Below are 25,995 nucleotides of genomic sequence, written 5' to 3' on the forward strand. Positions count from 1 at the left end.
AAATCTACATTACAGCGTGAAATAACTAAGAAGTTGGGCAACCCCAAACAGCCTACAAATCCTTTTCTGGAAATGATCAAGTTTCTCTTGGAGAGGATAGCACCTGTGCACATAGATACTGAATCTATCAGGTATTTGCATATTAAAATATTGAATTTTCATCACTATTAATTCATTCATGCTTTAGTAGTCAATCATTATTGGGTACCTGCGGCTCATTATTGAGTAAGGCACTCATAGTATAGGTTTATGTATATACGTAATGGCTATACCCTAATCTGTAGATATCTGTAAATAGATCTATTCATATATATGTATATGTTTGTATATATACATACACTCCTCTGTATATATATATGTATGTATTTAGTTTTTCTTGTTATTTATTTTAATTTAGGTACTCTTTCAATTTGGATGAGAATTTGTCAATCCAAGCCTAGTTTTTGTCTGTTACTAGTATACTAGTTAGTTAGCTTGCATAGGTTAACTAATAGAAACAAATTGCAGTTCTGTTCTCAGGAAAAGAAAACTAAGTGAATATGTTGTAAAACAACATATGATGCATTTTCACAGATATCTGAGAACTGAAAATGTTATTTTTAAAACAACCTTCATTTAAAGTTTCAGGTTTGAAACTTTATCACCTGACTGTGATATCTTGGAAAATACTTTCTTTTTTATATCTGTACTTGGTTTTGTAAAATGTGGGAAGAGCTCTTTTCTTTTCTATTTATTTATTTCTTTTTAGTTTTTATTTTATTTTATTTTATTTTAATTAATTAATTATTTTTGGCTGCACCATGTGGCATGCGGGATCTTAGTTCCCTGTCCAGGGATCGAACCTGTGCCCCTTGCATTGGGAGTACAGAGTCTTAACCACTGGACCGCCAGCGAAGTCTCCTTTTCTTTTTTTTTTTTTTTAGTAACTTTTCCTAAAATCTTTCAACTGGTTGAAAAAAGGAAGTACTTATAAAATATATATATAGCATACTGATTTATTAGTGATCAGTAGTACCTTTCAGAGGTATATTGGAATCTAAAATAAATAATACTAATGGTACACTCTGTACTCAGCAAAGCCCCTTTGGGGTTTTTTTTTTTTTTTTTTTTTTGAGGAGGGCATAGGGTGTAGCTTTTCACTTGTGACCCTCCATAGAGTAGGGAGACAGACCCTACTTTGGATGCCCATTTGTCACTTTGGACTCCTCTTGCATCATTTTTCATTTGAAGAAAGGGTTCTTCAGTTTGAAAAACAAAAGGAAACAAAACAAAAAACCAGAACCTTCTATATTAGTACAAGGAAGAATCTGAATCAGACTGAAATTCATTAATTAAATAAATAATCCCATGCCTTCTACAGTATATTTGAAGTAATGCTAGTTAGGTATTGGCAAAGCATATTTTCTGCTTTTCATCAACCTTCTGTTGAGTAAGGGAATAAAGAGTTTTAATCAGGAAATTATATTATAGTTCTATAAAATTGGTGCAGATAGTGTTCAGAGGACTGAAAGAAGATTTCTCATAGGGGGTAGTATTTGACCTAAGAGGAAGAATGGGGTAAGATTTTATTTCTACAGAAATGGGAGGAGTATTCTAGGTATTGAGATTAATATAAGCCAAGCTAACTGGGATAAGAAAGAAGAAGGATATTTAGAAAATGATTGCCATCTATTTAAAGTACAATATGGAGAAGTGTAAAAGTGTTATGAGGTGATTCTAAAAAAGCATTTGGGATCAGATTGTGGAAAGCCTTTAAGATCTAACTTTAGAGCTTTTACTTTGTTCTTTGCTCTTTTGAGAACCAGGAATGATTGATGATGGATAGGAGGAGGGAAGTCAAAGAGATAGACTGCTAAGATGTTGTTATAATTGTCTGTGGATGGTGGTAGTGGGATGGAAGGGAAAGAACATATTTGAGGAAGGTTTTGAAAGAACAATGTAAAAAATGGGTCATCTTACTGGAAATGAGGAATAAAAGGGAGGAGTCACAAGTATAGGGGTCAAGTCCAGATGATGAATAGTATTACCATGAAAAGAATGAAAGGAGCTGGTAAGAAAGGATGTGCTGGTTATTTAGACGCAATTTTTTTTTAATCAAGGCAAATTGAATTTAAAGTGAAACTGTGAGAATAGATAGTTCCCTGAGCAAGATTATGTAGAAAAAAGTTAAAAAGATCAAAAGATCATGGACAGAACCTTGGAATTTTTTTTAACAGTAGAAAAATTACAGAAAGGTAAGAAAACCAGGTTATTGCAGTATTTTGAAACTTAAGATAGAAAAAGTTTCCAGCAGTAATATGTGTGATGAACAGAAAGACTGAGGACCAAAACAGGTCTTTGACTTTAGCAGTTAGTAGGTCATGGTGTTACAGAAGAAATGTTCAAACATAAATAATAGTAACAGGTAGTAGCCATTAGTGCTTATAACACGCCTGGGCTGATTCTCTGTGTTTTACGTGTTTTAACTCACTTCTTAACTTTATAAGGCAAGAAATATTTTTATTCCCATTTTACAGGTAAGGAACAGTGAGCTACACAGATGTTTGAGTAACTTTCCCACTGCTGGGAAATAGCTAGCGGCATTTAAACTGAGGAAGTCTGGCTCCAGCGCCCTCTTGCTTTAGCCACCACGCTGCAGAAAGATTCCACTCTTGTTCCCCACCAGTAGTCAATGAGTGTCCAATTCACCTAACTCTTCCTGATAGTGACTTAACCTTTTCAGTCTTTGCCTTTTTATAGGTGAATGATGGTACTATTTAAAAAAAAAAAACAAAAAATTGTGAATAAGGTTGAACTTTTTTTCCCTATGTGTTTCTTGGCTAATTGTGTTTCTTTTTATTTTTCTGTGAGTGGCTTAGAGGAATTGTCTTTTTCTTATTGATTATATGAATGCTTTATAAAGTAAGGCTAGTAACACAGTTTGATTGCCTTTTAAATTTGTGCTTGACATTAATAAATATTAAATTATATAATCTATTATTTGTTTCCTTTATGATTTCTTTCGCCTTTGGTATCATATCAAGTGGTTATGTTTTTTACATTTGGTCTTTAATTGGTCTGGAATTCATTTCGATGCAAGGTGGAGATAGAGATCCATTCTTTTTTAAAATCCTGATAGCTAGTTGTATCAACTCCATTTATTGAAAAATTGATACCTTCCCATTTGATTTGAGATGTTCCCTCATTACAGCATAAATTCTTATATTTGGGGTCTTACTGGATTTTCGCCTTGGTTTCTTTGTCTTTTGAGGCTTTTATGATACGTTTTTATCTCATTGAGAAAGTTCTTTCATCCCTCCTCCCCTAAAATATACTAGATGTTCCCAAACATTAATAAATTTTTCCAGATGAGCTATAGAATGTGTCTGTTGAATCTTGTCCCACACCAAGTTGTGTTCCTCTGAGATGTAGTGAAAAACACCATTTGTGTAATACTGTGTTTCCATGCTTGTCTTGATTTTTTCAAATCTTTATGCTCCCTTAATATAATTTCAGAAGTTATGTACAGATTCTGTGCATTTAAAACTTTTTAAAATAAGTTTATTCATTCATTTATTTATTTATTGGCTGTGTTGGGTCTTCGTTGCTGCGCGTGGGCTTTCTCTAGTTGTGGTGAGCGGGGACTACTCTTTGTTGCCGTGCGCGCGCTTCTCATTGCGGTGGCTTCTCTTGTTGTGGAGCACAGGCTCTAGGCGCGCAGGCTTCAGTACTTGCGGCACGAGGGCTCAGTAGTTGTGGCTCGCAGGCTCTAGAGCACAGGCTCAGTAGTTGTGGCACACGGGCTTAGTTGCTCTGCAGCATGTGGGATCTTCCCGGACCAGGGCTCAAACCCGTGTCCCCTGCATTGGCAGGTGGATTCTTAACCACTGTGCCATCAGAGAAGCCCCTAAAACTTTTTATTCCTAGTTATTTTGTATATTTTGACTTGTCATTATAAATAGATTTCTTCTACCCCTCACCCGCCTGTATTTTTTAGGTGGCTTTGGCTAATACAGAACAGCACAGTCGAATTTTAGTGTTTTATTGGTGTCACCTCACTGAACTCTTAGTATTTTGTAATAGTTTTTCAGTTGATTCTCTTTGGTTTTCCAGGTTGATGTTTTTTCTCATAGATTTTTTTATATCACTGACTCTTGTTCTTTGGTTACTAGCTCAATTGTACCTCTTCAGGAATGCCTTTCCTGACTGCCCTGGCTAACCAAGGGTCTTGTCTTCTTGTCTTAGCCTTCTTTCTAGTCCTTAATTGTTCCCTGATTTTAATGTATTTGTTTGCTTATTTTTGGCCTTTGGCCTTCCCTCACTAGACTGAGAGCTTCATGCTCTTACTCATGGAAGAAAATAATGAATTTAATTTTGGATATATGGTATTTTTCATTCCTGTGGTACATCTAGGTAAAAAAAAACCTTGGGACTGATCAAAATATGGGAAGAGGATTCAGGCTGAAGATTTTTATTTGGGGTAGTTGGAGCTATGAGAATCAGTTAATCAGGGAAAATGGGCAGAAAAGGACAAAACATCCTCAAAGATACTAATCGTTAAGGGAATGATAAATTTAAGAGGACGCTGCGAGGAAGACAGGTATATCTGACTTGTAGCTTGACCTTAGATTTGAGTACATAATATTTTTGTAGAAATGTAGATCTACTAAACATTTTAAGGAACATTGAATAATTGAATTTTCTTATATTTTGATATTATTATGTCTCTAACCTGCTGTTTGTTACTTGTTTTTTTTGTTAAAAAGAACAAATACCTGTCAGAGCGAATGATTATTTTCAATAATAGTGCATTACAAATGATTATTTTAAAATCACATAAGCTTGTTTTTAGAAGAAAATTTCAAAACGTGTTTCCTTTTTGATCTATTCTGAATGTTCTAGTGAGGATTTATTGTATGTCTGTTATGTGGCATTTTTACACCTTTCAGGAGGAGGCCTTTCTGGCTTTTAGAACAGTGCCAGACACGGTAATATTTGCTAGATGGTTTGAAAGTGCTTAATGTTGCCATTTATCTTTTATTTCAGTATACGTTTTCTACTGACTGGAGTAATAATGAACTTTAGATAGTTAGAAAACATCTATTATCATTCACATGTTTAGGCATAAACTTTACACGGAAAATACAAGAATAAAAATATAGCACTAATAAACAGCAAATCAGATAACATTTTGACCTCATTTGAATGGACAAAGGAAAATATCGTTTCCAAAAGAAGCTATATTTACTATAGCTCTCTGTTTTGCCATAATGGTTGGGCAACAGCTGTATCAAATTTTATGTAGTTTAGTTGTGGTCTGTGTAGAAAATGTTCAGGATTATTTTTCTTAGACATTGCTAATAGAAGAGTTTAAAAAAAATGAAAAAAAATTATTTTTTCATACTTTAGTGCTCTTATAAAGCAAGTGAACAAATCAATAGATGGAACAGCAGATGATGAAGATGAGGGTGTTCCGACTGATCAAGCCATCAGGGCAGGTCTTGAACTGCTTAAGGTAAATATGCTTAAGGTGAAATTAAGTGCCTAATTAGACAATTGTTAAACATGTATAGTTTGGATTTTTTAGACTTGAGATTTGCTTCTTTAGGTTTATAGAACCTGAAGTAAAATTTTCTTAATCATTTTTAGGTAATTTTGAAATTGCATGTTTATTCTAACATGTAAGCTAAGTATTCTCAGGTTTAAATTGTATAATATAACCTAGTATTAATTATATTAAGGATTATAATTTGAAGCTTTCATTAGTGAACAAAGAACTTGCTTACCCCTACCACAGGAAGAATCAAAATTTTAAAGTCCGTCTTGTGTGTTATTTTGTTAGCTAAAATATACTACTACCTTTTACTGATTACAAAAATATCAGTTAATTGTTGATAACATTGAAAATATAAAATAGTAAAGAAGAAAACATTGAGAAGCCTATCATTCATGAATATCTTTTGTTTCCTTTTAATCTTTAGAAAAATGTACACTTTTATATAGTTGAGATCAGACTGAAAATACAATTTCGTATCTTGACTGTTTTCCCATAATAAATTATAAGCATTTTTCTCAATGTTTTTTAAGACAGTATTTTTAAGAGTGTCAAAAAACAGATCTGATTTTAGATGTATGCTTTAAGTTAATTGCCTCTGTTTCCTCATCTATAATGGAGTTAGTAACAGTACTTCTCTCACAGGGACTAAATTAAATCACGTACTTAATGTCTTAGCAGAGTGTCTGGCTCATACTAAAAATAATAATAAACATTATTTTTTGAAATGGTGATTAGTTCATTTTGGGGATACCATAGTGTTCCCAACTATTTTCATATTGTTGGATATTTAGATTTTTCTAATTTTATTACTGCTAAGGTAAATATATCTAAGATCTCCTGCTAATGTCTTTCTTTCTTTTTTTTTTTTTTTTTTAAATACTAGAAGGACATTACTGGGTCAAAGAGAATGACCACTTTCAAAATTCTTGGATATATGTGTATTCAAATTCCTTTACAGAGAAATCGTACTCGTACAGTACATATAATTCAGTAAACAGTGTATGAAGGTGCCTATCTCCTATCTTCACAAATTTGGAATAGTATAAAATTTTAAGAGTTTTACTAATCTGATAAGCGAAAAATAATGTTTTAATTTGTATAATTATTGCTAGTTAGATCCACCTTTCATATGTTGATCATTAGTGTCTTCTCTGTGGTGAATTCATTACTTTTATCCTGTGTTCATTTTCTACTGACATCTCAATCTTTTGCTTTTTTAACTGACTTAAGTGAGCTTTTAATTTCCTTGGCTTTTTTATAGGACATATTTGATATATAAAAAAATAAAATGTATTCTGTTATATGTAAGTTATAAAGTATAGTAATAAAATTAATACTAATAGAAAGTAAAAGGAATGATAACTCAAATTAAATAGAATATTAATACTGTTGAAGTTCACTGAGTGGCTTTTTACCCCACATCTCCCAGGTCTGATTGTCCTGAATTTGGAGTTTATTATTCTCTTAACTATTCAGTATAGATTTTCCATTTATGTCTATGTGTATATCTCTAAATAACATCACTTATTTTGCTTGTTTCTCAGTCTTATAAATATGGCATTATGCATAATACGTTTTTCTACTACTTGCTTGTTTTTACATTCTACGTTTGAGTCTAATTATTTATTTTAAGCTTAAAAGTCCTGTCATGTTCAGAGGGGTTTTTATTGTTTGTGATTTTTAAATTTGAAACAACACAGCTAAAATTTATTTTGAAATTGTGTATTGTAGGGGAGGGCCTAATTTGATTTCCTCCAAATAACTATCCACCTTTACCAGGACTATTTATTAAAAATAAAAATTCCATCCATTCTCAGTTATTTTCTGTTACCATCTTTATGATCTATTACACCCTATCTTAAGTGCTTATATATGGTAAGCTCTATTTATTGCTTTATTTTTTCTTTTTTTTGTTGCTTCTAATGTTAGTACCATGTTGATTTGATTATTGTAACCTTACAATATCTTTTATTGTCTGGTGTTTTACCCCCTTCCCTAGATTACTTTTCTCCGAAAATGTTATTAGCTGGTCTCTTCTAATGACCTTTGTTTAGAATCATAGAGGTATTTTTTAAAATTCTCTCTTCTCATTTTCCTTTTCTCCTACCTTCATTCTCCTCCACCCCCCTCCCCAGACATTAACCAAATCCAGATTATTTTGAGTAGAATTATGTTAACATGTAATTTAATTTTGAAGGTAATTGTTTCTTTAGATTTTACAGTCTTCCTACACAAGAACATTTCTGTTATATATTTGAGTAAGTTTTAAATTTTATTTATAGTGCTCTTATTGATTTTTTAGCATAATTATTTTTGTATTTTCTTGGATTTGTAGTATTTCTAATATGTAACATTTGAGATTTATAAAGGTGAAAAGGATTACAGATCATTTTTTATGATCATTTTTTAGGTACTCTCATTTACACATCCCATCTCGTTTCATTCTGCTGAAACATTTGAATCTCTCCTGGCTTGTCTGAAAATGGATGATGAAAAAGTAGCAGAAGCTGCACTCCAGATTTTCAAAAACACAGGAAGTAAAATTGAAGAGGATTTCCCACACATCAGATCGTGAGTTGAGATTTTTCTGATAAATATTCTGGAAGACAGAAAAATAACTTACTGTTTCTTGATTTATGTAATAGTTGGAATCTTTTAAGTTTTGAGGAAATAATGTCTGGGTTATCTTAAGTCTAAAATATTCAGTTTAGATTCTCATTTCCTGGGAGAAAGCATTGATTGGTTTTAGAAGATTCATGAAAATGTAGGGTGAGCATGGTGTTTCTCTCTGAAGCATCAGTTTTGCTTAAAGATTTTTTTTTTGAATTGTATATATACTTTTCTTTTTTTTTTTTAATTTAATTTATTTATTTTTGGCTGCATTGGGTATTCGTTGCTGCACGTGGGCTTTCCCTAATTGTGGTGAGTGGGGGTTACTCTTTGTTGCCGTGCACGGGCTTCTCATAGCGGTGGCTTCTCTTGTTGTGGAGCACGGGCTCTAGGCGCGCAGGCTTCAGTAGTTGTGGCACGTGGGCTCAGTAGTTGTGGCGCATGGGCTTAGTTGCCCCGTGGCATGTGGGATCTTCCCGGACCAGGGCTCGAACCCGTGTCCCCTGCATTGGCAGGCGGATTCTTAACCACTGCACCACCAGGGAAGCCCTTAAAGATTTTAATGAAAACAGTTTTACAGTAAAACAGTTCCTTGGCATATTATGGCATAGGATAAGTAATTCATGAAAATTTAAGGTCTAATGGGAAATTCCAAAGGCATTTCAACAGGATTGTCCATAGCACTCTTTACTTTCTTCTGTGATTATGAGTATTGACTCGAAAATTTTCAGAAGTATTGCTTTATTTGGCACAGGGAAGCAGAGAAGCATGGTAAAAGCATCCTAACAGCAGTGTGTTATGTGTGTGTGTTTGTGTGTTCTAGTATTTCCAAGAATTGGAAATTGTGCTGTTATCCTGGTGATCTCTAATAGTGGTTGATTATTGTTCAAGATTCTTTAATAGCTCAAAAAGAATAAGTCTTCATTCTTTATGAATCCCTGCTTGCTTCTCTGTATGCATCTCTCCTCCCTGTTCCTGGAGAGCATAGCTGATAGTTGGTCTTGATATTGCCATAGTCACTGGTGATTGGTTTTACTTCCAGCTCATTACTTTTGGTCTAGTTAGTTGTGGTTGGGGTACTGTGCTTCTTCATGTTGAAGAATTGCCTGCAGCTCTTTTCCTCAGAAAGAGACTTGGACAAAGCTAGCTTTTAGAGGCTCAGGTATACTTTGTTATTACTTTCTATTTGCATGAACTTAATCAAGTCTAGAAACTATTGATATATAGGACAAAAGCATTATTTAAGTGATAATTGAAACATAAAAGAATTTTGTAACAGTATACTCTTTGGCAAGGGTAAGAAACTTTATTGTTTAGACCTGGCTTCTTAATTTTTAAGGGAGCTTAGAACATAAATTTCCCTTTTGGAACATAAATTTCCCTTTTGAACTGCGACTCTCCTATCCAGATGAGAGATCAGAGTTTGGAGATATGTGTATATACACACACTATATGTATAAACTGTATATAACTCTACCATATACTGAATGCCCACTTATTGTATTATCTCATTTAAACCTTGTAACAATGCAGTGTGATTTGTGGGAATTATCCTAATCTTCCAAATGGGGAATCTAATGTTTACTTGAGGTAAATGGTTCTAGGTCACATAGCTAGCAAATAGCAGAGTGAAGACTTGAATATAGGCCTGTTTGTTTGCAGTGCGTATGGTACCATATCCATTATGGCACAGTTCCTTTCTTAATTAGAGCTTTGAACAAGTTTTAGTTTGATTTATTCAGTGGAGGTTTTAGTTTTCATTCTAGACTGTCTTTCCTAGTACCCTTTATATTTTAAAGAAACATTGTTTGATATATTTGTAGGAGAACTATGAGAGCAAGGTCGAAAGGTGGACATTTTAGAACACACGAGGGCATTTTAAAACATACTGTGCTTTAATATGGAACTGAAGTACTTAGAGTTATTTGATATATATGCTGAGTATATTTCGGATATCTCTCATGAGGAGAATTAATTCAGCTGATATTGAATACCTACTGTGTGTACACACTGTTCTCGATGAAGTAATTCATAGTATATGTCTTCCAGGAGATAAAATATGTGTGCAGATTTTATATTTTAAATTATTAAATTGGGTGAGTTGATGTTGAGGAAAAATGGTAGAGTTAAATGAATGTTTATTAAATTATCTTCCCTTGAATTCCCTAAAATAATTTAAAAGAAAAATGTATCTAAGTAGAAGCTACCACAAGCTGGACAGAATTGGTGCTAGATAAACCATTTCGACTGAATTGAGTGTGAGAACATTGACAGTTGATAAATGTATCCCTGAATCAGATGTTTAAGGGAATGTATAATAAGTGTTCTTTCATTTGCTCATTTAGAGGGAGGAGTTTGAGCTATGGGCAGCTTTGAGAGAAATAGGGAAAACCTAATTTCAGCTGGAGTAGAGCTAAAGGAGAGACTCTGTGGTCATACCATTTTTCTCTGGGCTTAACAGGAGGAGCAAAGCTTATAGGTGAGGTAAGGCTTAGAGTAGAATTGTGAAGCAATGTCTCACCGACTTTACAGGAACAGAAAAAATTATGTGCTGACCTACTAAACTAAAATGATGGTGAATTATGGGTTCCATTATGACTCAGTAAGTCTCTCAGGAATCTGGCTCATCCCAAAGCAGGCAGATGTGCCGAAACTGAGAGTCCCGTATAGCATAAGCTATGGTCATAGTCCAAGTGGAGCTGGTTCTCAATTGGAGGAGCTTAAGCAGACTTAGAAATTACACAGAAAAAAAGGACTCGCTACCTTTAGTCCCAGCTTCTTCCTCCATGCTGTTTATCCAGCTAATTAAGCAAGTGTAGTTTGAGTTGGGAGTTCTGATGTTAATTTTTTAAAACAAGTGCCCAATGTTCAGTCATGAGGGAGACACTATCTACATTTTTGTTTAAATGGTGGAGCCAGAGAGAATTTCTCTTATTCGAAGATGAATTAACAGAATACAAATAAATTAACAAACATGAATCCTATGGGGATAATTTAGCGTTCAAAAGATAGCTGATTAGCACTTCAGAAGAATTGTATTTTTCTAGGAAAAAAGAGAATTTTAGAGAGTTGTTCTAAACTGCCAAGAAAATTAAACAACAAATGACATCTGGAAAAAAAGAACAAAAATAAGATAACATAAAAAGAGAAATGGCAGAACTAAGGATAAAGAAGAGCAGGAACATATTTGTATTATAGAAAGTAATTGATTATAAACAGCAAGGAGCAGAGTAAACAATATTGAAAATGTAACCAGGAAGGGTTCTGTTGAACTTGAGGAAACTGCATAGAATGTAGATATAGTGGGCAAAGAAATGAAGGCAGTTAAAGAGAATTGCAGATAGTGAAAAGCCATGATTAGTTTCTGTGGAGAAGACAACAGAATAATGGAAAATGGAAAACATTTAAAAAAAATAATAGTAAACTTGTTTAGAACGTATGAAAGCATGAATCTGGAGATTAAAAAGGCTCATGTTTTAGGAAAATATTGTGATGGAATTTACTGAATTTTCAGAGATTACAGAAGTGATTTCATAAACATCAAGGGAAAAAAAAAAGGTAGATCATGTACAACGGAAAGGTAATGAGGCTGACTTATTTCTTTTCAACCACAAAAGATTTCCAAAGTTAATGATTCAACAACTAGAGAGTTTTGATGGACGAAAAGAATGTATCTAAAGCATTTCCTAACTAGCCAAGTTGTGCTTAAATAAGGGGAAATGAAGGATATTATTTAGGATTCAAGGACTTAAGGAATGTATTAGCCCCTTTTTATTGTGAGGTCACTCTGTCTACCAAGTAGTGTGATTTTTTTTCCCTTTGCATTCAGTTTAGCTTATGCCCCTAAATCAAACTTTAGTTTTCTTCTTGTTTGCACATCTCTGATTTGTCTTTTCTCATCATTTTACTTTCATTATTTAAGTTTTAGATGTGGCTATATCTATGTCTTAGATATTTGAAAACCTGAATTTTTTTTAAGGGTGATGTAAATAAATAAAATTGGGTCAAGTAGAGGGAAGAGGAAAACCTAACAGACTATAACTATAAAAGAATTAGAGAAAATTACCCTCTAAGAATAATAATAAGGGCCAATAAAAGGTGTGTGTTAAAGGAGGTATTTCAAATCTATATATATATAAAAAAAGACCACACAGGAATTCTAATTCTTTTTAGTTGTTCAGAGCATAGGGGGAAAAAGAAAGCATTTAGATTACTTCTTATAAAGCCAAGGTAACTAGCAGGAATGCTAAAACCTGATAAAAGATATCCCTCCAAAAGAAACCTAAGACAAATCTTACTAATATTGATGCAAAAATTGTACATAAAATATTATCAAAAAGAGAGTTGACTACAGTAAAAGAAGAATATACTATGGCCAAATGTGGTTAATTCCAGGAATACAAAAAGGGTTACTACTAAAAAGCCTAATATTCATGTTATATTTCATTATATAAATGAGTAAAAGGGAAAGGGCACACAATAGATCATTTTGACAGATGCTGAAAGGGCTTCTGAAAAAAAAAAATCAGCTATTTATAATTAAACCCAATAAAATACGATTTAATGCCTTCATACTTCTCAAACCAGTATGCACCATCATATGGTAAAACACTAGAAGCATTCCCAGTAAAATCAGGAGCAAGATGAGAAAATACACTAGCTCTGCTCTGATTTAACATTGTTTTGGAAGCATTAACCAATATAATTACATAAGACAATAAGAGGTGCAGGCGTTGGAAAGGAGGAAGCAAAGTTATCATATTCTAAGAAAAATTCAAGAGAATGAACTGCAGAACTACTAAAATACTAAAAAATAAGATGGGCAAAATAAGTATGTAAAAATCCAAAACTTTCTTTATATACCATTAACAATCATTTAGAAAATATTATACGAGTAGAAATCATAAGATTTAAAAGTAAAGTGTATAAGAAATTTGCAACCCTGTACAACCCTATACTAGTGAAGGGTATAATATTTAACAGAGAAATTAGGAAAACTTAGAATATTGAGTAAATAATTGGCAAGCTGTTTTAGAAAGAAAAATTAATGTAGACTGCTTACTTGCTTTTACATATATTCCAGATGAGTCAAAGATTATTCATATATCTAAGATTTTAAATATATATAAAATTAATTAATAAACGTATTAGTAACCGGTACATTTTTTGTAACTTCTTACTTTGTGCTGAAAGGGACACTGATGCCAAGTCACAATTGAAATATTGATGGATTGGATTTTTAAAAATTCATTTATTGAAAAAATATTTGTAGAGTCTTCATTGTGTATAAGGTACTTGAGGATGTTAAAATGAAAAGGACAGGTTAAGTCTCTGCCCTTATATTTTAGTGAGGGAGAATACTATTTAGACAAAAGCAAAAATCATGAAATAAATTGAAAAGAGAACTGGTATGCTGGGAAGCTATTTTCAATATATATGACTTTAGAAAAGGTTAATATTTGTAATGTATTAAGATTCTTAACAAAGGAATAACAGACATGTCTCACAGTAGAATACTAACATAGGGAATAAATAAGAAATTTACAAACAGGAAGTCCTTCATCATATTAGGAAAGGACATTTATGCCTGCTAAGAGTACTGGAGGAAAATACAATACCCACATGCTGTATAACCAATTTTAGCTAGCATGCCAGTGCTGCTCTCAGTTGGAATATAAACTGATGCAGCTCTTCTGAGTTGGTAATGTGGTAATACATACCAGCTTAAAATGTGTGTGGTGTTTAATACTGTAGTTTCGCTTTGAGGAATTTATCCCAGAGATAATTAGAAAATACGTCTACATAGTGGTTATATGGTTCAGGGTCCAGTCAGAAACAGAAACCATTCCAGGTATTTTAAACGTAAATAAATTAATTAATACAGATGTTTGAAGCTTGAAAGAGCAAAAAGTTGCTTTGGCAGTTCAGAGATTATGATTTGCTGGAAGCAGTTAGCACCCTTAGGGCTGGTGGAACAACTGGGAATAAGCGGTGTTAAGGACCGCCCAGTGGGTGGAAGAGCCTGTCCACATCGTGCCAACTAACTGTCAGAGTGGGGGTGGCCTGGCTCTTGCTGCAGGGCGGCACAGCTACTGCAGAGAAGGCCTTAAAGAAGCTGTTGTGTCTCTTGTTGGAAGAACCTACCAGCTCTTGTGGGAGTCTGGGAAATGTAATTTGCAGATTTACAGCTCCAGGATCTCAGAGCAGATTATAGGATATAAAGCCCAGAGACACTAGATAAAGAGCTAGCACAGGGATGTTCATGGTTTTGTTGTCAAGATTAAAAAAAAAAACAAAACCATCTAAATGCTCATTGGTAGGAGATTGTTTAGATTAATTGTGGTATAGCCAGCCACTGAAGACCTGTGTGACCTTTAAAAAAAAAAGTTTCCAAATAATGTATATTTTGTATTCTCATTTATTTAATATATGTATGTATGTACAGAGAAATTTTAGAAGTAGTTCTAAAAAATGTTAACACTAATTATTTCAGGGTAGTAGGATTTGGAGTTTTTTTCTTTATGTTTTTAATGTGTTTTTCAGTTTTGTTTGCAACCAGGGCGGCAGGGGGGTTTCCCCTTGAATTTGAAGGGGAAAAATCAATTTAATGAGGGAATAAAGGATTTCCTTTAATAGAAACTTATTAATATAAAAAGCAGTCAGAAGATAGTTGCTTCATTTACATTCATTAACTTCTCAGTCTGCCTAGGACTTTAGAATTCTTGAAATTCTTTTTTTTTCTTTCCGTATTGTTTTGGTTTATTTCTGTTTTCTGTTTAAATGAGTATGCAGAACATTGGATGAACTTAAAATTTCTCATGCTATCTTTGAAAGTCTCCACCAGAGTTGCTTCTTACTTGTCTGTGACCTGTAATTTTTCTCTTGATTACTAAGAAAAGAGATTATGGATGTTTGTATTGTAAAGTCTGACTTATGAGAAGATAGGTCTTCTCTGGGGACTTCAGTTACTGAAGTAACCAGAAAATAATAATTTTTCATTTCACAAACAATCCACAAACCACAGACTAAAAAGAGAGCATTTTGGTGAGGCTCGAATTGTTTTTTTACATAGTTTATTATTGAAGTTTTCAAGCATATAAAGAAGAGGTAGAATATTATAGTGAACTCCCATGTATCCACCAACCCGTTTATATATAAATAACTAAAAGCCACTTTGTTTAATTTATAATTCTACCCACTCCCTGCATTCCCCTGATATTTGAAAACAAATCCCAGACTCTGTATTTTCATCTATACATCTCAGTATCTCCAAAAGATAACTCTAAAAAAATGATCACAATACTTTATCATAAACACAGTTAATAATAATTTCCTAATAATAATATCCAATTAATTTTCTCAAAAATATAGTAATTTTTTTTTAACAGTTTGTTTTTTTTTTTGAATCGGGGTCCAAGTGAGGTTTCTACATTGTTATTGGTTGATAGGTCTCTGAAGTCCCTTTTCTCCTGTAGGTTCCCCCTCCAGTTAGCTCTTCTCTTCGTGTTTGATGAAGAAACCAGGTTGTTTATCTTGAAGAGTTTCACATAAACTGATTTTTGCTTTTTGCTAATTGTATGCCTTTGGCATGCTTGAACGTTTTCCTGTGTTTTCTGTAAAGTGATAGTTGAATCCAGAGGCCTGATTGGATTCTGCTTCAGCTTTTTTGTCGTCACAGGACCACTTTGTAGGTGGTGGTATGCTCTTCTGTCAGGAGGAATGTAATACCTGGTTGTTTCTCTTTTATGATGTTAGCAGCTGATCATATTTAGTAATCAGTAATGATACTCTGTCATTCCTTTATCACTTGTTAGCTGAATACTTTTATAAAGAGGAACTTCTCATCTATTCTTTGGCAGGATAAGTGCTTGATACTTCTTTTTTTTCTTCTTTTTTTCCTTTTTTAGCATCAGAAGTTATTTATTCAGGCTTTTTTTCTGTACCTAATGTTATTCGTTTTGCTCTAGGTCAATTAACTTGCAGAAACATAAGCATTACTTTAAAGCACATAAAGAAAAATTAAAATGCTTTTTTTCATTTTATTTATCAGTTTATTTTATTTTAAACATCATGAATCTTTTTTTTATTGGAGTATAGTTGCTTTACAATGTTGTGTTAGTTTCAGGTGTACAGCAAAGTGATTCAGTTATACATATACATATACTCTTTTTTTTTAGATTCTTTTCTCATATAGGTTATCACAGAATATTGAGTAGAATTCCCTGTGCTCTACAGTAGGTCCTTGTTAGTTATCTGTCTTATACATATGTAGTAGTGTGTATATGTTCATCCTAAGCGCCTCATTTATCCCTCCCCGCTACACTTCCCCTTTGGTAACCATAAGTTTGTTTTCCATATCTGTAAGTAATGGGTGATTCTTTTATGTATTGAACAGAGTTCAAAATAAAGAGTGAGGAGTTTACTAGTATCCTCTGTTGTCGTCTTTTAAAAATATAATTATAAACTGATTTACTCATATTTGTGTTTCAGTCAATTACAGTGATCACTCGATGCTCACATTGTCCCATCTATAGGCTATTCAGATTGACTTCTGAATCCTTTTGAATAACTCCACTAATCTTTGTAATGTCTTTGCAACCTGGTATGACAAAATGTTCCAGACCCATCTTGTGCATGTCCTGCCCCAGACCTGGATTCAGCCATTTCTCTAAGGAGCCCTGGTTCCTTTTAATGGGAATAGTATTAAGAAATCAGAATGTGAATCTTGTGTGTACTAATTGCTAATGTGTGGGTCACTTTTCTAGTACAATTCTGTGGATACAGCTTAAAAAAAAAAAAAAAGGTTTTTTGGAAGATAAAATGCATTGTATGTTTATATTGATTATTCCAGTTCAAATTGGGTTTTTATTGAGCCTCTTCAATTTTACATTTTTATCTTTTCCCCTATGCTGAGATAATACAGGATGATAAAACTATGATATTACATAATAACTCATTTGAATTATCCCATAATAAATACAGAACGGTCTCAGAATAGTAGTAGCGCCACCAGTGTGATTCCTAAAAACAGCTGTTTGTTTGCATTATGTAGTTCTCTTTTGTATTCAGGGTGTATCACATTAGGGATTTACAGTCAAATTCTTGTGTTTTAAAGTTACTTGAAATGATTCTTTGTGTGGTTATGCCACCAAATGGATGCATACTTTTGTTCATTTGTTTCTTTTTATTTTTTGAGGTTACTTAAAAAAAAATTTATTTCTTAATTATATGAAATATTCACAGGTTTTAAAGACAAGCTGAAAAGGCAAGATATATTCTAAGAAGTCTAGCTTGTACTCCTCAGCACTCTACCCTATTCCTTCTTACCTATAGATAAACTTAAAAGACGTCTTTTCATGCATGTCGGTCTAGATGTGTTTCAGTGCGTATGTGTATATGTATGTGTGTTCACATGATCTCTTTGATAGAAGAATGATAAAGTACACTATACATGCCTTTCTCCACCTTGCTTTTTTTCTCTTTACATATACTAGCAGTTATTCCACATTTAAATATTTATTTTGTGGATATATCATAGAATAAATGCATATATAATTTTACTAGATATTGTTACAGTTCCCTCTGTAGTGGTTATACCATTTCGCATTCTCTCCAGCAGTGTATGAATGTACTTGGTTCCCCATAGCCTTGTCAACAGACTATGTTGTTAATGAAATGTTTCTCCTTGTCCCTGGTTATCTTCCTTGTTCTGTAGTCTTTGAGAGCAGCATCTACTTTCATTTGTATTCGTGTTTGCAAGGCATATCTCTTTCTTTTGGTCTTTTATTGTCTGTCTGTTTTTTTTATTATTAACATTAAAATTTTTAAAATTTATTTATTTTTGGCTGTGTTGGGTCTTCGTTGCTGCGCACAGGCTTTCTCTAGTTGTGGCGAGCGGGGGCTACTCTTCGTTGCGGTGCGCGGGCTTCTCACTGAGATGGCTTCTCTTGTTGCGGAGCACGGGCTCTAGGCGGTCAGGCTTCAGTAGTTGTGGCGTGCAGGCTCAGTAGTTGTGGCTTGCGGGCTCTGGAGCGCAGGCTCAGTATTTGTGACACACGGGCTTAGTTGTTCTGCAGCATGTGGGATCTTCCTGGACCAGGGCTCGAACCCGTGTCCCCTGCATTGGCAGGCGGATTCTTAACCACTGCGCCACCAGAGAAGTCCCAGTTCTCTCATTCTTTCATTCTTCCCTCCCTCCCTTGCTCCCTCCCTCCCTTCCTTCCTTCCCTGTAAATGTTCCTGGGACTTATTAATATTTAAAATAAATACCTTGTAAATATCCTATAGTTTGAGTTTGGTCTTTGTTTTGTTTTTGTTGGTTTGTTTTGATTTTGGTTGTTTTAATCCAATTTGACACACTCTTTCTTTCAATTGGAATGTTTATACCATTTACCATTTAATGTAACTGTTGATACAGTTGGGTTTAAAGCTGCCATCTTAATATATGTTCCCATTTCTTTCTATTTCTGCCCTCTTTGAGGTTGAGTATTTTTAATGATTTTATTTTATTGGCTTATCTGTGTTCAAATAAAATTATACCCCTTAATGTATATTGTAAAAATCTTGCAGCAGTATACTTCCATGCCTTCCCCCTCCAGGCTTTTGTGCTTTTGTTGTCGTATATTTTGTTTCTATATATGTTATAAATGCTACAGTATGTTACTGATATTTTTGCCCTAAATACTTTGATATATCTCAGGTTAACAATAGCATATTTCTTTGATTTGTACACATATATTTACCTTTTTTGCCATTCTTCATGTTTTGGATATCTATCCATATTTTCATCTGGTATCATTTTTGTTCCTGAATAACTTTAATGTTTCTTAGAGTATAATTCTGCTTATAATTAATTATCTTAGCTTTTCTTTGTCTGAAAAAGTCTTTATTTTATCTTCATTCTTAAAGTATTTTTGCTCGGAATAGAATTCTAGGTTGAGAGTTCTTTTGGTTTTTAGTACCTGAAAGATGTCACTCTCTTATTTTCTGGACTGCATAGTTTCTGATGAAAAGTGTTCTTCATTCTTTGTTCCTCTATACATAATAGGTCTTCTCTGACTGGTTTTGAGATTTTTTTTTTTTTAATCGCTGTTTTCACCAAATTGATAATGATGTGCCTTGGAATGGTATACTTAATGTTTCTTCTGCTTGAGGTTTATTGAGATTCTTGGGACTGTGGGTTTATTTTCATCATATTTGGAGTTTTTTTGGTAATTCTTTCTTTCTTTCTTTTTTTTTTTAATGTTCTCCCCTTCTCACCCCCTTGGTTTCTGGGACTCCAATTGCATGTATTTTTGACTACGTCTTCAAGTTCACTGATCTTTTCTTCTATAATATATATAATCTGCTTTTATTCTATGTATATATTTTTAATTTGAGGTATTACATTTTTCATATTTAGTAGTTCCATTTGGGTCTTTTTAATATATATATTTCACTTCTGTCCTCATCATGTTCATGTTTTCTTCTTACCTTCATGAGCATATGGAGCATATTTATAACAACTGTTTTTATGTCTTTGCTAATTCTGTCACCTGTGCCATTTCTGGGACTGTGTCTATTGATTAATTTTGTCCTGATTATATATTAGAAGGTCTTTCTGCTGTGGCTGGTGGAAACATGAATTGCTACCGGCCCTGTGTGTGGTAGGGAGTTTTTTGGCCTACTTCTTTCTAACATTCTTTTCCTGGTCTTAGGTAGTTTTTGCTCTTACATCACGCTGATCATTATTCAGCCAAAGACTCAAGGATACCCCTCTTCAGGTCTACAGAACTCCAGCTCTCTTTCTCTCTTTGTAGCTCCCTCCTCTGTGGTGCTTTGCTGTAGAAAGTATAGCTCCCTTGGCCTCCCTGAATTCTCATTCCTGTCTACCTCAACTGCATGCAACCACCAGGCTCTATTTGGGTCTCTACTTCTTGTACTGCAGTCTGGAAACTACATTCTTGCAGTAATTGGGGGCAGATGTAGGGCTCTTCTAGTTTGTTTCCCATCTTTTACGGATTTTCGCACTGTGCTTCCTATTGTCCAGTGTCTGAAACCATTAACATATTATCTTGTTTTCTGCTTGTTTAAGGTAAAAGAGTAAACCCAGTCTCAGATATACTGTCCTAATCTGAAGCAGAAGTCCTCTGAGTATAGTTTTAATTTGTATTTATATATGTTTTTAAAGGAGTGAAGATAAACATCTGTTCACATATAATGGGGTAATTTGTTTATCTTCTTTTGAAGAGCTTTCTACTCTGTTAGATCCAACCCATTTTTCTGTGATATTGTTGGTCTTTTCATTCTCTTGTTTGTAGGTGTTTACATTTTAGGGATATTAACCCTTTCTCTGTAACATGAAATGCAAAGTTTCCCTTCAGTTTGTCTTTTTTTTTTAATTATATTTTGCTGTTGGTATCTTTTCTGAGACTTATATTATTATAATGAATTATTTTATCTCTAATTTTTTTTTCTACTGGAGCACTGGGTTGTTATTGGGCAAGGGCGAGGATTCAGAAGTTGCTTTCACTGTGAGATGTATTCATAATAGTTGAGCTAAGAGATTCTGCTTTATTCAGGATTTTAAGTTTTTATATAGTGGAATGATACGATACATAAATGTTCTTCCAGGTAGCTATATGACCCATTCCCTACCTCTTTCAGAACTCTGCTCAAATGTTACTTTATAAGCACGTCTATAAGCACCCTATTTAAAATTGTAACACTGTCACACACTTAGCTGCATTCCCTATTCCTGTCCTCTTTTCCTTCTTCTGCTTCTTTTTTTCCCTTTACAGGAGTTACCACAATTTGACATATCATATGTTTTTGTAATCATGTGTCTTATCCCTAATATGCTGGTAGCATGAAGGCAAGGATTTGGGACTTTTAATAGTGCCTGGCACTATAGTAAGTGCTCAATTTGTATTGGTTAAATGATCAAATTTCTGTTCATGTAGGTTGTTTTGGCACAAAGTAAAAGGTGAATTGGAAGAGGAAGAGCCTGGAGAAAGAAGGTGTAAGGTGGCAGAAGCTTAGCTGAAGTGGTACCAGTGAGAATGAAATAGAAAAGGCTAAAGGAATGACATTAAAAAGAAGAAATGGGTCACCATCCTTGTTTGTTTTTATAATTATTAAGTAAAAAGGAAAAAATACTTGTATTTGGATTATATTTTTAATATGGATATTTATAAAGCAAAATTATAGATTGAAAATGTCTGAGTAGATGTTATGACTTTTTTTGTTTTTACAAAACATTACTTAAAAAATACAAGCATTAAAGTATCCAGTGGAAGTCATGTTGTTTTTTCTGGTTAATTGTTTTTCTTTAATTTTTTTTTTTTTTTAGAGCTTTGCTTCCTGTTTTACATCACAAATCTAAAAAAGGACCCCCCCGTCAAGCCAAATATGCTATTCATTGTATCCATGCGATATTTTCTAGTAAAGAGACACAGTTTGCACAGATATTTGAGGTAAAGAGAAAAGTTTTTTGTTTGTGTCATGTTATAGTTAAAAAACAAATATGAATGATTTTATAGGATGTTCACATTTGGAGATGTATCATTTTATAGTTTATTTTCAGAATTTGAATTAGTATAATCAATATTGATGGGCGGTTAAAATCAGAAAATATCTGATTATTCAGATGTTTAATGCTAACTCAGATTCAGAAATCAAACAGTTGTATAATATTTTTTGACATTACTTTATACGTTTAGTATTAGGAAACTATTTTTCATTAGTAAGTAATTACATATAAAATCCTACTTACTGACAGTAGGTAGTAGATGATTATCAGTTTACAGATTTGAAAGTTAGATTTCTATGTATGAGATACTACTGAAGTGTGGGGTTCTATAAATCCATACTAATTTGTAATGTAAGGTAAATAAGTTTAAGTTTGTACTTCAATGACTGACATAATTTTATGTCAGATTGAAATGTGCCTTTTCCCTTGCAGAGCATTTGGTCCACACCAAAAGGTCCTTGATATTTTGGTGCTCTCCAAAATGTCTGTGGGCATATTTGGTCCATGCCAAATGGTTTTGGACAGGACCAAATATGAACAAATATCGAGGACCTTTATGTGTAGACCAAGTGTCTTATGGATGTATTGGATAGGACCAAATGTCTACTGACCATCTTTTCAATATGTATTTTATATTATTTTTTCTGTACTTGGAATTACTATTACCCTTTCTAAGCATTGCAATTTCATTACAAGCTCTTATAATCAGGGGCTGTCTTTAGCATTCTTCCTACAAATAGAAGCTAAGCAGAAAATCTATAAAATCCTAACTTATAATTTTAGTTTAGGAGCTTTGAATGAAGTCAAAACAATTTGGAAATTATGCTGAAACTAACCCACCATAAATACTTAGACTTGTTATCTCTGTTTTAGAAATATTTATGCTAATTTTGTCATATTTTCATATATTATGTTAAAGACCTAAAGGAGGAAAAAAGTTTTCTTTATTAAACAGCATCTTTGCTATGGATAGCAAATAGTAATATATTTTAAATATGGGGGTGGAAATACTTTCTATAGTCTTTTTTTTTTAATAAGAGGATGACTTCAATGAACTCATGTTGATTTCTAGAAAGCTTTTGTTTTTCTTGAAAAATCTCCTTTTTGTTCCTTCCAATGATAATGAGGAGGAGGATAATGCTGATAATAACTTGAATTTTTAGGGTACTTTTATTTTCATTTTTGATATCTGTTACTTATCTTTACAAGAACCTAACCGGTAATCCTTCTACTATGACATACAAGATTGGCTGGCTTTCTGAGAAAAGGTTTCGTAGAGACATATGGCCTTTATGAGGTTACTGTTAATCCAGGGACTGGCCATTTATTTTGCTTTTTCAGAAATGATTTTATTATCTTACTGTGGAAAATTGTCACACATTATAATAAATGAATTGAAAAAAGTACACTATCAGGTATTTGTTTATAATGTAAACAACAAGTTATCACTTAGATGTGCAATGGAGGTACTGAGGGAGGTCATCGAGAATAGCAAGAAGTAAACTCATTTAAATATACTTTTGACGAAACGAAGCCTCTCATATTGCCCCAGTGTGTTGGGAAGAACAGTTTTGTGTTGTTTTTCAAGCCTAGAATTCTTGGTGTTCAGTGTAGGAGGATAGAGCATCAATTCTTCATTAAAATGTGTCATTAAAATTTTTAATAGATAATATATTCACCTGCTTCAAAATCAAAAGATACAAAACAAATATCCAGTAGTAAATACTAAAGAGTTTTCTCTTTTGCTTCACCCCCGTATCCCCAGCCACCCAGTTTCTTAGAGGCAGCCAGTGTTATCAGTTTCTAATGTACTTTTCTGGAGAGATTTTATTCATATGCAAGTAATATAAATACACAAAATACACACATATTTTGTCCCTTCCCCCTCTCCTTATGCCAATGATAGTATACTGTAGTCACTCTTCTGATTTTCCTATTTTAAAAGTTTAACGATATATTTTAGATATCAATTTATGTGAGTATATAAGGAGCCTCATTCTTTTGTCATGGCAAAATGAATATTAATGGCTGGGTTTCCTATTAGAATAATAAAAATAATTTTATTAGTTATGGCACTTAATATTTGATGCTATAAAAATCCACAAAAATCCATGTGACTATACATAATAAAACTTATTTCTTGGTCCTGAAAAAAGTAATTGGGTGCTTTAATTGTATTCTAATCAGTGGCTTAGGCACACAGACCCTTTTTGACTAGTGGCTTCTCTTTGAGTCCCACCGGATCCTTGGTATTAAGACAGCCAGTGAGTAAAGAGAGAGAATGTGGAGAAGATACGTTGCTCATATCTGCCTCAGTACAGGCATGGCATACCTCACTTTCATTCCTGTTCTGGTAACCAGAACGTACTCACATCCTCACCTAACTGCACATATAGGCATCCTTGAATGAAAGTGGATATTGGTGAGCCTTAGCAGTCTCTAACATACTTATGTATGTGGTCATAAAATATATGATACATAATATGATTCTTCATGCTGAAATGTTCTTTACCTAACCTCTAAAATATAACTTGGGCAAAACTGAAAATATTTAAATATGATGCCTTCTACATAAATAACCTATAAAAGTTTAAATGTAAGCTTGAGCTACTACTTAAACCATGTATTGGAACTTTTGTAGTTTTTAAAATTTGAAGGTGAAATATGTGAACAGCTTATTTGCATGTTTATGGAGTTGATCATTTTCCTTTCCTCATTTTCAGCCTTTGCATAAGAGCCTGGATCCAAGCAACCTGGAACATCTCATAACACCGCTGGTTACTATTGGTCATATTGCTCTCCTTGCACCGGATCAGTTTGCTGCTCCTTTGAAGTCTTTGGTAGCTACTTTCATTGTGAAGGATCTTCTCATGAATGATCGGGTAATTTTTATTTTTTAGATGTGTGTTCTTCATAATGCTATCTTCTAAAATTTTATGCAGCAAAGAGAGAAGTGAAATGATGTAAATAACACTTCAATTTGGCTGACTTATTTTAGGTTTTCCTATCTTTTCAACATGCTGTATCTCCATTGTAAGTGAAGCAACATTGAAACATCTCTTTAGTTGAGCATAGGACTATGACCTGGAATACTTTCCTTGATAAATACAAAATATCACCTGATTCTGTCTATTTCAACTTTATAGGGGTTTAATTTTTATAATGACATCTTTTTTTAAAAATGTGAAGACTGACAGGTTAGTTTATAATATGGCTGTATGATAGTAGTTGTTGCATTTCATACATACAAGAGAGAATTCAAAGAGCCTTGGGAGAAAACATTGGGACAGAAATAGTGATTTTCTCTGTCTCCAGTATGTAAGTATTTGGGGTAAGGCATGGCATGTTTGGGTCTTGGAGAATTGACCCCTTACAGTTACGTGGAGTTTTATGCACGTCTTTGTGTTTTTAGATATATACACATATGTGTGAAAAGAGAACCTTAAAACTAGGATTTTCAGAATGATAAATGAGCATTGGCTTCAGTTTAAAGTCACCAGCTACATTAGCCCCCTAACAAGAGAGTAGGCCTGTTCTTTTGAAGCTTTGAAGCCAAGCGACTTCTCTCTGGCTATGAAAGTCCTAGACGGCATCTTCTGCCAGTAGAAGATTGTTTTCTGCGTTGAAAATCTGTTGTTTAGCATAGCCACCTTAATTAATGATCTTAGCTAGACGTTCTGGATAACTTGCTGCAGCTTCTGCATCAGTACTTGCTGCTTCACCTTGTACTTCTATGTCATAGAGATGGCTTCTTTCCTTCAATATTATGAACCAACCTCTGCTAGCCTCAGATTTTTCCTCTGCAGCCTCCTCACCTCGCCAAGTCTTCACAGAATTGAAGAGAGTTAGGGCCTTGCTCTGGATTAGGCTTTGCCTTAAGGGAATGTTGGGCTGGTTTGATCTCCTCTCCAGTCCACTAAAACTCTCTCCATATCAGCAATAAGGGTGTTTTGCTGTCTTATCATTCACGTGTTCACTGGAGTAGCACTTTTAATTTCCTTCAAGAACTTTTCCTTTGCATTCACAACTTGGCTAACTGGCACAAGTGGTGTAACTTTCAGCTGATTGCAGCTTTTGACATGCCTTCGTCACTAAGCTTGATCATTTCTAGCTTTTGATTTAAACTGAGAGATGTGCAGTGCTTCCTTTCACTTGAGCACTTTACAGAGGCCATTGTAGGGTTATTAATTGGCCTAATTTCAGCATTGTTGTGTCTCAGGGAATAGGGCGGCCTGAGGGAGAGAGAGAGAGATGGGGGAATGGCCAGTCTGTAGAGCAGTCAGAACACACACATTTACTAATTAAGTTCGCTATGTTATGTGGCAGTGGTTCATGGCAC

At 33.8% G+C, this 25,995-nt stretch overlaps 1 protein-coding gene across 5 annotated transcripts in view; it reads left to right on the forward strand.

Annotated features, from left to right (window-relative positions):
- The window catches only part of PDS5B (PDS5 cohesin associated factor B), a 193,716-nt gene that overhangs the window by 121,197 nt on the left and 46,524 nt on the right, over positions 1-25,995 (forward strand). For all 5 annotated transcript variants that reach the window (XM_068526734.1, XM_068526735.1, XM_068526738.1 and 2 more), the window contains exons 17-21: positions 16-131; positions 5,389-5,494; positions 7,947-8,107; positions 21,477-21,600; positions 24,380-24,538. In XM_068526734.1, coding sequence (XP_068382835.1) covers positions 16-131; positions 5,389-5,494; positions 7,947-8,107; positions 21,477-21,600; positions 24,380-24,538 — 666 coding nt within the window. The remainder of the gene's footprint in view (positions 1-15; positions 132-5,388; positions 5,495-7,946; positions 8,108-21,476; positions 21,601-24,379; positions 24,539-25,995) is intronic.

The sequence above is a fragment of the Eschrichtius robustus genome, chromosome 18 (genome assembly GCF_028021215.1).
Source record: "Eschrichtius robustus isolate mEscRob2 chromosome 18, mEscRob2.pri, whole genome shotgun sequence".
Lineage (NCBI taxonomy): Eukaryota > Metazoa > Chordata > Mammalia > Artiodactyla > Eschrichtiidae > Eschrichtius > Eschrichtius robustus.